At 32.9% G+C, this 15,738-nt stretch overlaps 1 protein-coding gene across 1 annotated transcript in view; it reads left to right on the forward strand.

The window, feature by feature from the left end:
• The window catches only part of LOC150104181 (WD repeat-containing protein 17-like), a 243,105-nt gene that overhangs the window by 14,040 nt on the left and 213,327 nt on the right, over positions 1–15,738 (forward strand). The window contains exon 3 of the mRNA XM_090396419.1: positions 5,343–5,615. Coding sequence (XP_090252545.1) covers positions 5,343–5,615 — 273 coding nt within the window. The remainder of the gene's footprint in view (positions 1–5,342; positions 5,616–15,738) is intronic.

The following is a 15,738-nucleotide window of genomic DNA, read 5'->3' on the forward strand; positions in this document are numbered from 1 at the left end:
CACACACACACACACACACACACACACACACACACACACACACACCAAGGTGGCATGATTTTTTTAATTTATTAATTATATTTTTTTTTTCATTTTTATTAGACGTATAACATTCTGAATTTATGCTTCATAGTTCTAGGTTAAGGATACACTTGCTTATTACAAAGTACTCATTTTCATGCTCAATCACATGCTCTCAGCGGTCTTGTTATCGTTTCAGTAGCGATCGCGAGGCGTTACATTTACCCTTCGGTTGGACAGACCTGGGACTTTTCACTTGAACGTGAGTTAGCCGATCTCATACGAAAGAAGAAGTGTTTTTTTCTATTGCAAAAATCCAAGGTTTTTCCTAAAAAACTGTCAAACTGGCAGGAGAACACACAATTAACAGACACTACACTGGCCTAGTAACCTTAGTTGCTTCTGTCGTAAATCCGACTAACCGTAGTAAATTGCCATATAAAAATTTAAACAATAAACAACATATTAAGTGACCGATTTAAGAAAATTACATGAAATCGATTTCTTGTGGTTTTGAACTGCTTACAAAGAGAAAAAAAGTTTCAAAAAGAATTTTAAAATAAGTTTGAACAAGAAAGATAAAAGATTAATAAAACCACAGACGAATAGCAGTAATATCCTTCGCTTCCAGACAGATGTACTAACGAGTCTCTGTTATTTAGCCCAACCAATCCTACTATGTATCACGTTACAACTTGATTACTCATTTAACAATTAGATTTTAACTAGAATATCGTAAACTTCAAAACACGACATGCATAAATCCTTGCACCCAGACTCCATATCTTCCTAAAAAATTGCTAATATTTGTTCGCTACTAGAAAAAAATTAAATTAAATTAAATAATGACGTTATTACATTTACACTGACTAACAAAGCCAAAAGTAATAAATTAATTTTGAAAAATAAAAAATAAATAAATAAAAATAAACAAATTAATTCCGGCGTCTCTTTCCTATTCTTATACAGCGGATAGTCAGGAAAAATAAAAAATGACGACAAACAAGCCAAAAGCTGAAAAATTGTATAATGTACCTCGTCTGGTCGAATATTATATATTATTTCGAGTACTTCGCATTAATTATCATGAACACTAACTCTGCTTTTATTAAAATACGTAATCAAATCTCATTTTTATGCAAATTCGGAAAATGCATGTGGGGGTTTGGTTAGCAGATTATCAAAATATCAACACCGTGCATCTGTAGTGGATTTCAGTCTTTTTTTTTTTATTATTATTTCTATTTTATTTATTCAATTTGAAATTCAAGAACTTTTTCTAATCAGCTTTACCGGAAAAAAAAGTTTGTCTCGAAGAAATTTCTTCCCAAACTGCTTTCGATGAGTAGGTTGAAGAGTTTAATTCTGACATGGCAGTACGATTTCGTTGGAATAAAAACCCTTCACTCTTTTTATTAGATTGACTCGCACACAGAACATGACCGTGTGTAAAGCTTTCATCGTCAATAGTTGTGTAGGAAAATGTCCTAATGAGATCTCTTTATATCGGTAAAGACTTGGACGTTAAAGCTTCAAGGAAGAGGAGGAGCCAAAGTTCACGCTCATAATGATGAGAAAAGTTGGGTCAGAAAGAAAACAAGAATTGTTCAAGTAGCAAACTTTAAAAATATATAATTACTAACTTAACTTAGTATGCTGAAATTATATCAAACTAAACTGTCAAAGCATGTTAAACTAACATGCTTTTTTTAAAATCAAATCTTTAATTAAAGTTTATTTGTTTGACGTGAACATTAAACAAACTTCGAAACAAAATTTTTAATTTCAAATGAAATTGATAAAACAACAAAAAAAAAAAAAATCAAGAATAAAATTAAATTGAGCAACATTTCAAACATAACAAAATAACCGAACATTTTTCATATTTTGAGAGATAAATTAATCTTAAAAACGTTTGTTTCTATGAATTTCTTTAGTGAAATTCCAGTATTAATATACAGTATACAATATTTACTATCTAATTTTAACATTTTCTGCTGTATTTCTTTTCGATGTTGAACCGCTAATATATTAAAAGTACGAGCTCTTCCCACTTGTTCATGTATATTCATTTGCATGGAGATTAGTGACCTTAATCCTTGAATCTCGCTGCAAAGCCTACATGCCATTAAGATCCCTGCATACTCAGAAATCTTTTAAAGTATTCACGAAAGAAAACAGAAGAAACAGAAAGATTACCAAAACAAGCCGTAAATTAAAAACCATTAAGAAAGAGAAAACCAGTCGTCCTCTTAAGAGACTCAACGATGATTTCTAAGAACGGAACAGGCCACTCTAGACCTAAATCCTTGACTAGCATGATGATGATGATGATGAAAGAAAACGAAACTGACGGTTGAGTGATGATTTTTTGAATCCGAGAATTTCAGGTCAGTTTTAGCCGATATAAATAAATTTATATAAAATATATATAAATTATATATATCTTATTATATAATTTATAAATTTTATATAAATATATATATATATATATATATCATATATTTATATAATCTGCTAACGCTTTTTATTCTCCAAAGGGAGTATGCAAGGCCGTTTTAGCCCTTACCAACCCTTTTGAAAATTGATGCTCAGTCAGTTTCCACCTTTAGCTGTCACGGACAGCTGGTCCAAGACTATCAGTGATTCAAAGGAATCCAGGAAGGAAAGTTTGACAGACAACTGCTGCTATCTCGTGGTCTTAATCCTAACACTATATAGTACTGTTTGAAATAGTGTGAAGGGGGAAAAAATACTTTGTCGGTGCCATAGATCGACTAAATCAAGAACCGGCTGAAAAAAAACAAAAAACAGAAAAAGTGTCTCTCGTAGGCGATAAAAATTTAACTTAGAAAGATCTTTCTTCCAGTAGACCAGTGCAAAGGAAGCAAACCCTATTTCCTAGTCAGGGAGATAATAATACCTAGTCACCATAATAAATTTCTATTATATTTGTTTAGTAAGAAATGCCCCATTGTCAGATATGCATAAATGTTTTTATGCTTATACTTCTAACAGGATATTCCGTAAAAATGGAAATGGATAATGGAAAGCCGTTTCGATTTTTTTTTCTAGAAAACAATAAAGATAGAAGAATAGTGTAAGAGGGCGATTATTATTATTATTATTATTATTATTATTATTATTATTATTATTATTATTTTAATAATAATAATAATAATAATAATAATAATAATAATAATAATAATAATAATAATAATAATAATAATAATCTTGGACTGTTTTCGATTTAATGGGGAAAAAAAGAAAGACCTGCTTAGGAAAAAATAAAAAAAAAATATTTTGGACCACTAAATTTCAGATCTTTTGGTTTTTTCTCAACGTTTCACACAAACCTACCTTAGTCCTAAGTTTCCACTTCTTAGCCCTATACAAGTTGGTATTTTGATTTGTCAGTCAACATTCAAGCAGTCAGTCATTTAACAGCATGCAGTTTTTACGATGATACCATATACTAATATTCCATATTTTTTTCTTTTAAAAGATGATATTTTAGTATCGTATATTCTAAAAAGAATGTAACAAATATCCATCGTATTTTATGTTTAAGACATTTTCTTTACATATACGGACTATGTCAGTTTGCATTATTTTTGCAAACATTTATAATACAATAAAGGTTTCTTACGAAATCAAATTCGTCATCAGAAACATCATCATTCATCAGTCTTATAAAATATTGTCCTCTTGATTGCTTAAATATTTAATATTAAAAAAAAATGTTTAAACCATGCGGAGATATGTGTCCATTTTACATAAAGAAGCATATTTCAAGACAGTATCTTCAAATCTTTTATTATCAGGGGGAAAAAGAAAAAATAAACAGCCGAATAGAGGAAGAAAGATGAAGTGAAAGATGAAGCAATTCATCAATTGATTTCAGATACCTCTAGCCTGTCAGAGCTCCTTACACTCTTTGTTATCAATAACTGTAATAAAACTTCCCAACGTGCGTACATTTCCTGTACGTCATGATAGGTAAGAACGCTACCTTTGATCCTAATGTGTTTTCACATCATTAAAAATCTCCATCTCTTTAGCATTCAGAAAGACACGTAAAACATAATTGCATTTTTCCTAAAGGAATATTCATCTTCTGTTTTACTAGTTGTAATCGGTTTTCTTAATCTTCCAGCGTATCCATCTCCTTTTTTTCTTATTTTGCAAACGTTGTAGTTATTTGTCCAAATTGAAACCTACATCATACATCATGTTATCAAAGCAATTATCTCACCGGAAACAAAAGTCTACGTAAAGAATTTGCAGTGAAATATGAAGATAACCGTCCAACGATTTTCTAGAATTCAGATTTACTTTTCTAGATACATAATCATTTTTCTTCAGTAGTCCAGCTTTGTTTTTCTAATTGCTTACATCTAAATAGATCTCCAATTCCTTTAGATTAAAAAAAGGACACTTGATAATAACAAATGTCTATTTTAGAATATGATTTAATATAATAATTTAGGGAAATTAGGAACGAAAGATTAGCAAAAAGCACGAAGCGGTTGCTTTCTTGAAATAAAGACGTTAGGACAAAAAGAAAAAAAAAATCATTTTCAAAAACTTTTTGTATATAAAAAAAGCAAAAAAATTCAACAGTGAAAAAAATATTTATCATGTTGTTAAGAAACTTAATGTGAAGGATATGTACTGTTCTTCACATTAAGGAGATGAGAAGATAACTATATGTTGTCTTGAGTTCATAGACAAATAGTTCGAAATTTATAGCTATAATAAAATAAATAAGTGTTTGGTAGTTCTAATTATTGAAAAGAATAAATATAATTATGGGACAACAGTTCTGTAGAAAAAATCTTCAGATCACAAAATATTTATTTTGTGATTAGCATTTCCATGGGGTGATTTAGCCGGTCTCCGTATGAGACCGACTAAACTCATCTTCAGGTGAAAAATAACCCTATAAAGGTTCTTCATCTCCTAGATAGGATTCATGTAAGGTTATGCGCGCAGGCGCAAAGCTTTGTTCTCATATCTTCAAAGAATTTCATTAATTAGAGAAGTTTCGGAGTCTTAATCTTCTAGCTGAAACTGCTGTCCCTGTAACGTTTACATGCAACTATCTGATGGACTACCATCAGCCTCCAATGTATTCAATTCTGGAGAACATCCGAAATTTCCCTAATTTCTCTTCGGTACTAACTAATTATCTGACACTTGTATTTGCATATAAATCAGTGAGTATAGAACAATAATCAGAACTAATTTTGCACTGAACCTTTCAAGAATCTTTGACTACAAACTAAAATATTTCTTATGATTTCTTATCTTATTTTTAGGGATGAAAGTTTATCGCCACGTTCGATTACAGCCACAAAATGGAGCGACAGAAGAGACAAATGAAGGTGAAACCACTCCTATCACAGCTCTGGAATGGGACCATTTATCACCTAACTACCTACTGGTTTCTGTTAAGCAAGGACAGCTTCATTTAGTCGATACTGCTGGCGAAAATGTACATGTTGTTACGTCGTACACAACCCCAAGTAAAGCCGTCTCAATCAAGTCGGTGGCATGGTTGTCAGAGTCACCAGGGATGTTCGTTTCTGGAGGTATGTGCCTTAGTTTTCTTTAATTCATGGAATAAACACATTAAAATAAAAAAAACGTTTGTTTCTTATTAAAAGATTGGTTATTTGAAACCCAAATCAGTTTTTTCCGATATTTTTAAATAATAATAATAATTTCTTGTATTTTAAACGAAAGTTTTAATGCACTATATATTTATTTAAAATAATTTTTAAAATCGTTTTTACAAATTCGAGGTATAAAGGGTATGTCGTTGATTATTAAAACTTTGCCTCTACAAAATGTTCATATCTGAAGAGAGAGAGAGAGAGAGAGAGAAAACGGTTCGTATCAAACAACAGAGAAAGAGACTGCTTTGGTCTCTTACAGTAAAACGCGCACAAGCGTTCTCGAGAGAACGCTAAAATAAAAAACGACCTAAGCGGAAGAAATATGTTGCCAGCAAGGCTGTGGGGATTCTAAAAATTTTATACAATCTAGAGGAAAGTGAATGCCATCTTCAAGACATTTAGAAAAATATATAAGAAGAAGAAGAACGATGTTGTGAAAGTCTCCAAGTGTTCCTAAGATCCCTGATAGACGCGATATTTCCCCCAGAATGACTCTTCTAAAGCAAAGAGAAGATACATCAATGGCATATAAAGTTTACTTGTGATCTAAATAAAGAGATGACGCTGTTTGGATTTTCTATTCCAAGCATTTGCTGTGACAAAACACGATTGCATCAGTCACTTGTAAAAATTATTGCAGACTTTCGGTTGGGAATAAAGATTTCCAAATGATAACACAAGAAGTCTATATATGTGTTCTAAATTGAACACAATAGGTTAGCAAAAAGGTTGGAAATATAATGCGATTATTTTCGGCTTTTAGCAATGCGCGATTGTTGTATTCGTCTATAGAAAATCTAGGATGTTAGTATATTAAATGTTAACACTGTAGAATAAATTCCAGTTAAAGCTTGCTTGGGTAATTGGCCTAAATATAGGGAGCGTTTAAATGTTACGTATTCATATTTCATTCATTCATAAATGAACTGCGTACGAACCCCTAACGGCAATCCAGTTGCATACGGTGTATGGCGTAAATTGTAAGTTATATAATCTGCGTTGTTGCAAGAAGATAAACCATCTCAAACTCGTCTTCCACACTAATCTCGTTTCACACTCCACTGCCAATTACTTTTATTTTAATTCGTTAATGTAGAATATTAATTTCTATGCAATTAAAAATGCACCATTTCTTATGCTGTTGTTGTTAGTGTATATTTCTTCAGGAAGTCAAAGGCCGATCCAAATATTACATAAAAATCTCATTATCAAAGGTATACTCAGCCTGCAACATATTTGTCATAATGTTATTTTTTATTCATTTACAATCTTGGCATTTAGAATGTAATCAGACGATGGATTTTACGCTCTACACTTCGTACTTTTTTATTCGTCACCCTTGCATAACTTCCAGGGATGGCCTCTGTCCTTGTCCCTTCTGCTTATTCTGCCATTTGCGATATTTCTCCCATCAATCCGATAAATAACTTTAAACAGCTTAATCGTCTCTTCATCTTCTTGCTACCATTGCAATATGAGCGTTGAATTTCAAATTTCTATCCACCATCATCCCAAGATCCCGCACCTTGACTAATAGTTCCAAAAAATAGAGGATGTAGCCTTCCATGTGTACATATCAAAGTTCGAAACTTTACACTTAGCGAAATAAAATGGTATCCCTAACTGTCTATCCACCTTCCCGGCTTATTCAGATCATCATAAGGCATTTATACCTAATAACGTTTCTTAACTTCCCATCATTTGTAAATAGCTGAATATTTCTCTGCAGTCCAATAACAATATCTTTGATATACACTCATGAGCCAAAACATTATGACCATTATATAAACATGTTGCTACAAAGTATATGTTTATAAGCATATATATACCTACTAGGTATGTAAACATTATATACCTAGTAACGTGTTGGGCCTCCTTACGGCGAAATAATCCTTGCGCCCATCATAGCTTTGACTCCAGTAGATCATGGAAGGTGTCTTGATGTATTATGGAACAAATAAATAAAATAACGTCACGGTGCCAAGTGAAGCATTGGCGTCGACCGACGGATGTCGCTTTCCACTTATCCCACAAATGTTCGATATGATTCAAACGAGGAGAATTAGGCGAGCAAAGGAGCACACGGAATTCTTGGATAGGCTCTTCAAACCGTGCTTGTACAATCAGCCTTGTAACGTGGGGCGTTGTGTAGCTAGAAGAATTTCAATCCATCTGCCACATTGTCACCATGTAGAGCAATAACTGGTTGGGAACAATCCTCAGTTAAGAATTAGGGATTGAAGTGGGGATGAGAGGATCCAGTGATGTCCAAGAAAGCACTCTCCCCCCCTACCAGGATAATGCCACCTCCGCAGTGTTTCGGCGCCCAACCATGTAGTTTGGTTGGCTGAAAACAAGTTGGGTGGTCATAATGTTTGGGTTCATGAGTATAAATGTTGAACAGTAATGGTCCCGGTATAGAAGCTGTGGAACCACACTGGTAACTTTCGTTCTCTCTGACTGATGCTCCATACAGAACTTTAATATCTATGAGACAACTGATTTTCAATTTGAAAACGAAATAAAAATTTGTCGTGTAGCAACACGACAGCCAAATCATAGTATGTGTTTCTCTCATCAATTATTATTGTTTCTTTAAAAGCAACCAAATTACTAAAACATGAACCTACCCTAACAAATCCATGATGATCCACAGATAATATTCCCCTGTCACAAAATATCATCAGAAAATGTAAGAGAAAATTAGTTTTATGAGTATGTTTTTGAATCTCTACGAAAATACGCATAAAACTACTCTCTCTCTCTCTCTCTCTCTCTCTCTCTCAATCTCTTTCTCTCTGTTAAACAATTCATGGCCATGTACTTAGAGCAGATTAATGGGAATACTGTATTTACTAAGATCCAAATACGTCGAATTGCTCTGTTTTCTACTAAATGCAGTAGAAAACAAGTAGAACAGATAGCTGCTGGTACAACCTTTCCAGATCTCACTACTGTATTCCCTAATGTACTATATACATTTATAGAAGTCTCAGTAAAAGTCATCTATTGCTGTGTGTGTGTGTGTGCCTGCGCTTAACTTGCACGCACCTTTAATTTTTAAAGCTACTCGAAATCGCTATAAGACAAGTAGTGAATGTATTAATTTGCGCTCTCTCTCTCTCTCTCTCTCTCTACTGACTGAGCAATACTATTTCTATTTTATTATTAAGAAATGAAAGCAACTGTTCATACTTGATGAACTGCAACAGTCGAAAACGTAAAAGTTTCTGTTGTTTTTAATTATCACGCTAGCAACGCTATATATTGCGTGTTTTCATTATTGTAACATATGATAATCTTCTTTTCCAACAACCGACAGCTATCAAGATAATTTGCTGCATGTGTTGCATGATTAAATATACAGCATTGCGACAAAAGTTTAGATGCAGTCTGGTGTGTTTTAAAGGAAAAACAGAATGTTTTTTTCCAAATTACTCTCTATTTTTAGAGAGTAATTTGGAAATATCACATGGATAAAAATGATAAATTGCCATTATTAGTGGACTATTTTCTGATGGAGAAAAGGTCAGCTGTACTTGCTGCGGAAAAAAATTCGCGTTAATTGTCTATTCGTTTAAAAAAAAAATGAAGTAGAAGAAACTGAAATAGTTCTCAAAAATAGTATATAAATAAATAAATGGCATTTCTTCAAATGTTAAAAACTCTTCTTTATCACACAGCTTTATCACACTAAATATTTCTAAATTTTCCGTGCCCATGATCGCGAGCATGGCAATCAATATAAAACAGAAAAATTCTTCTAGTCGGTGATTAAAATCAATCCAACTACGGTCTTTCTTCGGGTAGCATATTTCTATAGAAACAAACGTCATTTCCATAAGTTTCAAGAAACACCTTAAGAAATGCTGTTAAACTAATAATAGATAATAATATTACAACAAATACATTTCATTTGATAAAATTCATTTTCATTTGAAATTAATTTAATCCGAAATAATTTTAAGTAATTTTAATTCCATCAAATATAACGCTGCTATAAATTTAGACTATTGCAAGTCTGGAATATTAGAAACCAGTTATAACGAGTTTCTAATAGTTAAATTAGTAATATTTGACGGGGGGGGGAGGTCATTAAGGTGCATGACATTTTGAAATATGCCATGATAAAATATATTCTATTTTCATAAAATCCCTACAACGTATAAAGCTGAAAATGAGAAAATTTTCAAATCACGACTTTTTTTTTTATTGTTATTGTTCTTTGCTTTTTTTTTTATCTCATCGAGTCCCGACATAAAATTCATGCAAGTTCAATATACAAATGTATATAAAGAAGATATTTGTTTCGTTTCAAAGACAAACGAACTTGCACACACTAAGATAAAAAATCATGCATACAAATAAAAAAAAGAGTTCATTTTGTATCTCAAAGACTCATCTGTCCTGATCAAATTGAAAGGGTGGGAAAAAATAGCAAAAACGAAGATTGTCACCAAAAGAGCTTTTTCTCTCCAAGGCGCGCGCGCGCACACACACACACACACACACACACAGTTCCATAACTCAGAAAATTTATTTCAACCTTAAATTTACGCCAAATCGATGCGTTCTACGGTTAGAAAGGACGCTCCATGTTCGCGTGCAAGTTTCTAACTCACATTAATTCGTAGTTGGATGAGCTGTGATTTGAAAACAAATAACGGATGCGAATTGAAGAATTGCGTGCGTAACACTGTCCAAATAACTCTTTGCCCTGGGAAATCAAAGAGATGGAAATATGTAAATCCAGAGAAAATAACAGATTTCGATATTTCTTTTTGTTCTTATTACGCGTATCTCACGGGGGATGTGGGGAGGGGGGGGATTCGGGGTCGAATCGCTTGTTGTTCCATCTTTTCACGTCATAAAAAATAAATTATAGATCATTTTGGCTGTTCATTTTGTTGGTGGTCCGAGTTGAAATATAGAGTTGTATATGTGTATAAATAAATATGTAATATAAACCAATAGGAATGATTTATTGGTGTCTGTAACGGACAATGGAGTAACCAAATGATTTTCCATCATATTGTTACATCAGATGTCACAAGATGTCCTTTTCCATAAACATTATTCTTTCCGTCTCTTGCAATATAACAGATCAAATTCCATACTATTTATTTGAAGAATGATCCAGAAAAATTACGAGCCAATTTCTTGATTTATGCAGATTTCGTTTTCCAAATTCCATCTTGTGACTATACTCAGTCCATGTAGTACACTTTAAAAAATAGACAGTTACTTCCCAGTAATAAGGAATCTATTGATGTGCTGTGTATTTTTTTTCATGTGTATGAAAAGCAAATTTCGATACTTGCAATAAAAATACTCGCCATTTCGGAATAAAGTCAAGCATCTGAAGGAAAAATCTAATTGAAAACAAAATATCAATTTTTAAGCTTTAAATGCCAATATGAAATCTTATTTTTGTTTGATTTCGATAATATATATATATATATATAGCAGCTTCCTTAGCTAAATTTTCTTCCTTAGCTAAATTCATAGCAGCTTCCTTAGCTAAATTCATAGCAGCTTCCTTAGCTAAATGATCATTTCCTATTGTTTCTAGCAGAACTCAAGTTCTGATTCATCTAGAACAGGAGTCGGCAACCGGCGGTCCGCGGCCCAAATGTGCATTTTTGGCGGCCCATAAAAGGTTGACCATACTTACACGACATGTGGCCCGTAAAATTTTATTATCAAGAAAATACGTTATATACATTTCAAGAGGACGTTATCTACTAGTCAAATGCTAGATGATTAAGTAGAGGTGTTGTGCTAAAATTATTTTTTAATTTACGTGAAAAAATAGATACTTTCATAACGGAACACGAAAATACTGTCCAATAATTATTGGATGAAAAACGGATTATATCTCTTGCATTTATGGTAGACATTACAACTACCTTAATGAACTTAATTTGAACCTGTAGGGTCAAGGTAAATTACTATCAGAACTGTTTTCTGACATGACAGCTTTTGAAGGTAAACTATGTCTGTTGAAGAAATATATGATGGAAGAAAATCCACATGATTATATATATGTCGCAAATCGGCATCTACAGTTGGATGGCAAACACAAAAGGAAATTTTTGTTTGGTATTATTGAAGATTTACAAAACGGAATTTTCGATGAGACTTGTGGATATTGAGCCCTTTTAATGCGACATTGATAACCTACCAAACGGACTACTGATGGAAGTTTTGCAATTGCAACACATTGAATTATTAAATAACACATTTTCGTTAGAAAATATCCAAAACATTTATCGATGCTTACCAAAAAGTTTGAAGGATTAATCATTTTCGCAATGAAGATGACAGTCGCATTTGGAGCACATACATGTGCGAATAAGCATTTTCTACCATGAGTTTAAGAAAAATTTCTTCTTGACTGACTGATGAACATTTGCATGCTTCGATTCGAATTTGCACCTCAGATTATAAAATGGATGCAGATAATTTGGCTAAGGGAAAATAATCACAAAAGTCGCATTAAGCAGGAAGACACACATGTTGTGATGCATAAAACTATATTACTTTGTTTTTAAGTGATAATAATTTTTCATTGAGTTTCATTTTCATGCTTGTTTCATATCTCGTAATTTAAATATTTCTGGTTTTTTTTTAAGATTGATATAATAAAAATTGATACCTTGAGTATTTTTTAACTCACTATTTTCTATTAATTAAACGCTTGCGGCCCGATTATTAAAAATGAAAGTTGAATGTGGCCCGCGAGTCTGAAAAGGTTGCCGACCCTTGGTCTAGAACATCGGTTCCAAACCGGCGGTACACGAATCCCCGAGGGTACGTGCTGGGCCATTCAGGGATACACGAAAAATAATCAGTAATGGCGGAAAAACAATCATTTCCACTATTTTACATTAAAGTGTCAGTATTTAAAAACAGCGATTTTAAAAACAAGGAATACAATTTTTAGAAATGGGTTTAAAAGGGGGTACACAAGTGGAAAAAGGTTTGGAACCACTGATCTAGAATATGAGTCCTTGCCAGATTTATTGCGTGCTCTTTTAATGCTGGATCATTTTGGTTTTATATGCAGTTTATAATGATCCTAATGTCACTAGAAATTGGTACACTCTATATATAAATACACTATAAATTGCTGCGAAATGACTCTGCACTAATTCATGAAGATATGAAATTAAGCAGACTATTCTGCTTGATTACTCAAACAAAGGGTTATTAATTTAAAACCAAGTTATTCTATAGTGGTTTGTCTCCGAGAGACTACAAAAGAGCATTTCGTTGTACACATACCGGCCACTGAATTAGAAACCTTTATGCAGATGTATGTATACGTCTACTTACGCAGCGTATATGCAAAATATTTGGTCATGCATCACCACGTGTTCTAGGCAAGTATTTAAGGACGCTGCTGGTTAATCAATAGTGTTGAAACTGTGGGAAAAACAAAGAATCTTTCGGAGTTCGATAAAGGACTTATTGTCAATGCACGTCTGGCTGGAACACCGATTTTGAAAACAGCAGATTGGTTTTACAAAAGGTGAGATATATCCCGGGTGTTCCCGACCCATATCTCAGCAAACTTTGCGTAGGGAATTCAAGAGGATCGGTATTGGCAGTCGCATGCCTATACGGAAACCACTGATTCCTGTGAAGTTTCTAATAACCGGTATCTGTATATTTCTTCCATTGGTGTAGGTTCTATATCCTTTGTTGCATTCAGATCTGTCTTTCCTTAACGTATACTTTCCTAGTCGGGTATGAATCTACTTATGAAACGAAGAGGAAATCCGTGCTATTTTGGATCAGTGCTAGCATTTTCATCTCATATTCCCGTCGTTATTTCGTATTTAAGGCAGAATTCTGGCGTTTACAAACAGATTGGTGTTAAACCATCAGTAAGATGAACTGTCCAGAAAGATGTTTTCCTGTGTGTTCTGTACCTCTAATTATGCATATAGCTTGTCAGATAAGACTTTATGCTCTGTTAAATTTTTGTTGATCATTCTTCAAATTTAGTGCTTATTTGCTAGCGTGGGCAGCATATGTCATCAGTGATAAAATGTTCCCTGTTATTCTAATCCTCAGTTAATTGTTTCGCTAGATCTAGCTTTTGTCGGCGACATCTGAGATGTGTTTGTTATAGCTGAATTTACCCTCAAATTATTCACAAGTATTTAATCTCACCGATTATCTCTAGAATTTCCCCAATTAAGAAAACCGCAATCGATTCTCTTAATCGCTTTCGTGAAATGCGAAGCACTTTGGATTTAGTACAGTTAAAGGTTATTTTCCTCTCACGCATCCATTCTAAAAAAAAAAAACAATGACGACTCTAATCACGATCATTACATCATCGGAAATAGCTATAACTTTTGTCTCATTGATATAAGAAAGTTGCAATTAGAAATCGTACTAGATAAATAGGGTGAAATGGTTTTTCGTTAAATAATTTTTGGAAATGATTAAAAACCCCTGAATCGGGTAATTATGGCTGGCTACCATGTAGCACCGAGGGAAATCAGTGGCAAATAATTTTTATGTTCAAGGCAATTTTGTGAATAATTGACTTCCATAACATCGTCTACAATACCCACTGCGGTCTAAATGGTTATAGACAGCTTCGGAGCATTCAGAAATAGTCTTCAGAGTATGTCATTAGTTATCCACTCCTCAGCTGGGTCCACTTATTTTAATATTAACAGGAATTTAATATATATATATATATATATATATATATATATATATATATATATATATATATATATATCATAACAACTTTCTCCTTTCACGCATTTCTATTCTGAAATCGGGGATAAAATATACGAATAGGATTGAGTATTATAAAAAAATAAAAATTTTTATTTCAATTAAGGGGATATTAAATCCCACATTGTTTTAAAACCGAATGAGAAACTCAAAGATCGGAATCAGAGAGTTTCATGCCGAATATAGTAAACTATAAAGTATCGGCGATCACTAGCGTGAGCTAATGCAAGTGACCCTAGTACTTAGTACAATACCGGACAACTCGCAGCAAAGGTGGTAAAGTTCTGATCGCTATTCTTAGGTATTTCCGATAATGTAAAAACACATTTCCTAGGAAATGTATGCTTATGAAATGTATGATTAAAAATTTTTAAATTTTTAATGTATGATTAAAAATTTTAAAATTTTTAATGTATGATTAAAAATTAATTTTTTTTAATTATTGCATCATCATTTAATAATGCAGACATTTAGATACTGAAAATTCTTCTATAATTCTCTCTCTTTGATAGCTCTAACTCATCAATAGCAACAGTCTCAGTTTTCTGTGACGTCGAAAGGTGAAGACGATATGCCCACTAATTTTCACAAGTTGGTGTTAAAAGTGCTCCAAATACAAAAAAAAAAAAAAAAAAAAAAAGAGTTAAATAATTTATTTTTTAAATTAAATAAAAATAAATCCTCCTACTGCTCTTATTTCTCAAAGGGCGTAATCTGAGTTCCTTTAATCCTAACTAAATTTTTGAAAACTGTGGGTAGCCAGTCTTCATCCTTCAGCCTCGACTGTTAGTGAGTTCAAGCTATCTTCTAACCAAATCTTTCCAAAACCCGACTTTCGAGAGATAAAAACCCTACTTACCTACGCAGAAGATCTACTAATTGGGAACCGATTACAGGAGCTATTTGAAAAGCTCCTGTAATCGGTGACCAGAATCGAACCCGAAAAAATATTTATTTGGGCAGTCTAGTATTCTATTCATTTGTTTCCAAATAGCATTTGGAAACAAATGCTATTTTCTCTGGTTCGATTCAAGAATTTGGGAGTCTCATTATATTAATACTTCATAACATATCCTCTATATAGCAGTTGGTATATGTTAATTTCCAAATTAATAGCTTAAATATAAACATTTAATATCTTCTACCTGGTACATACTGTAGAGATATACTAATCATTCCTTACTGTCAATAAAGATTTTCTCATGTCAAGCACAATGCGACTAATTCTTGCTGTACTCATTCGTGTGGGTGGAGTGATCTATTTCTTCTATTA

This window comes from Typopeltis vanoorti, chromosome 8 (genome assembly GCF_054136105.1).
Source record: "Typopeltis vanoorti isolate ZY-2024b chromosome 8, IOZ_Tvanoo_1.0, whole genome shotgun sequence".
NCBI lineage: Eukaryota > Metazoa > Arthropoda > Arachnida > Uropygi > Thelyphonidae > Typopeltis > Typopeltis vanoorti.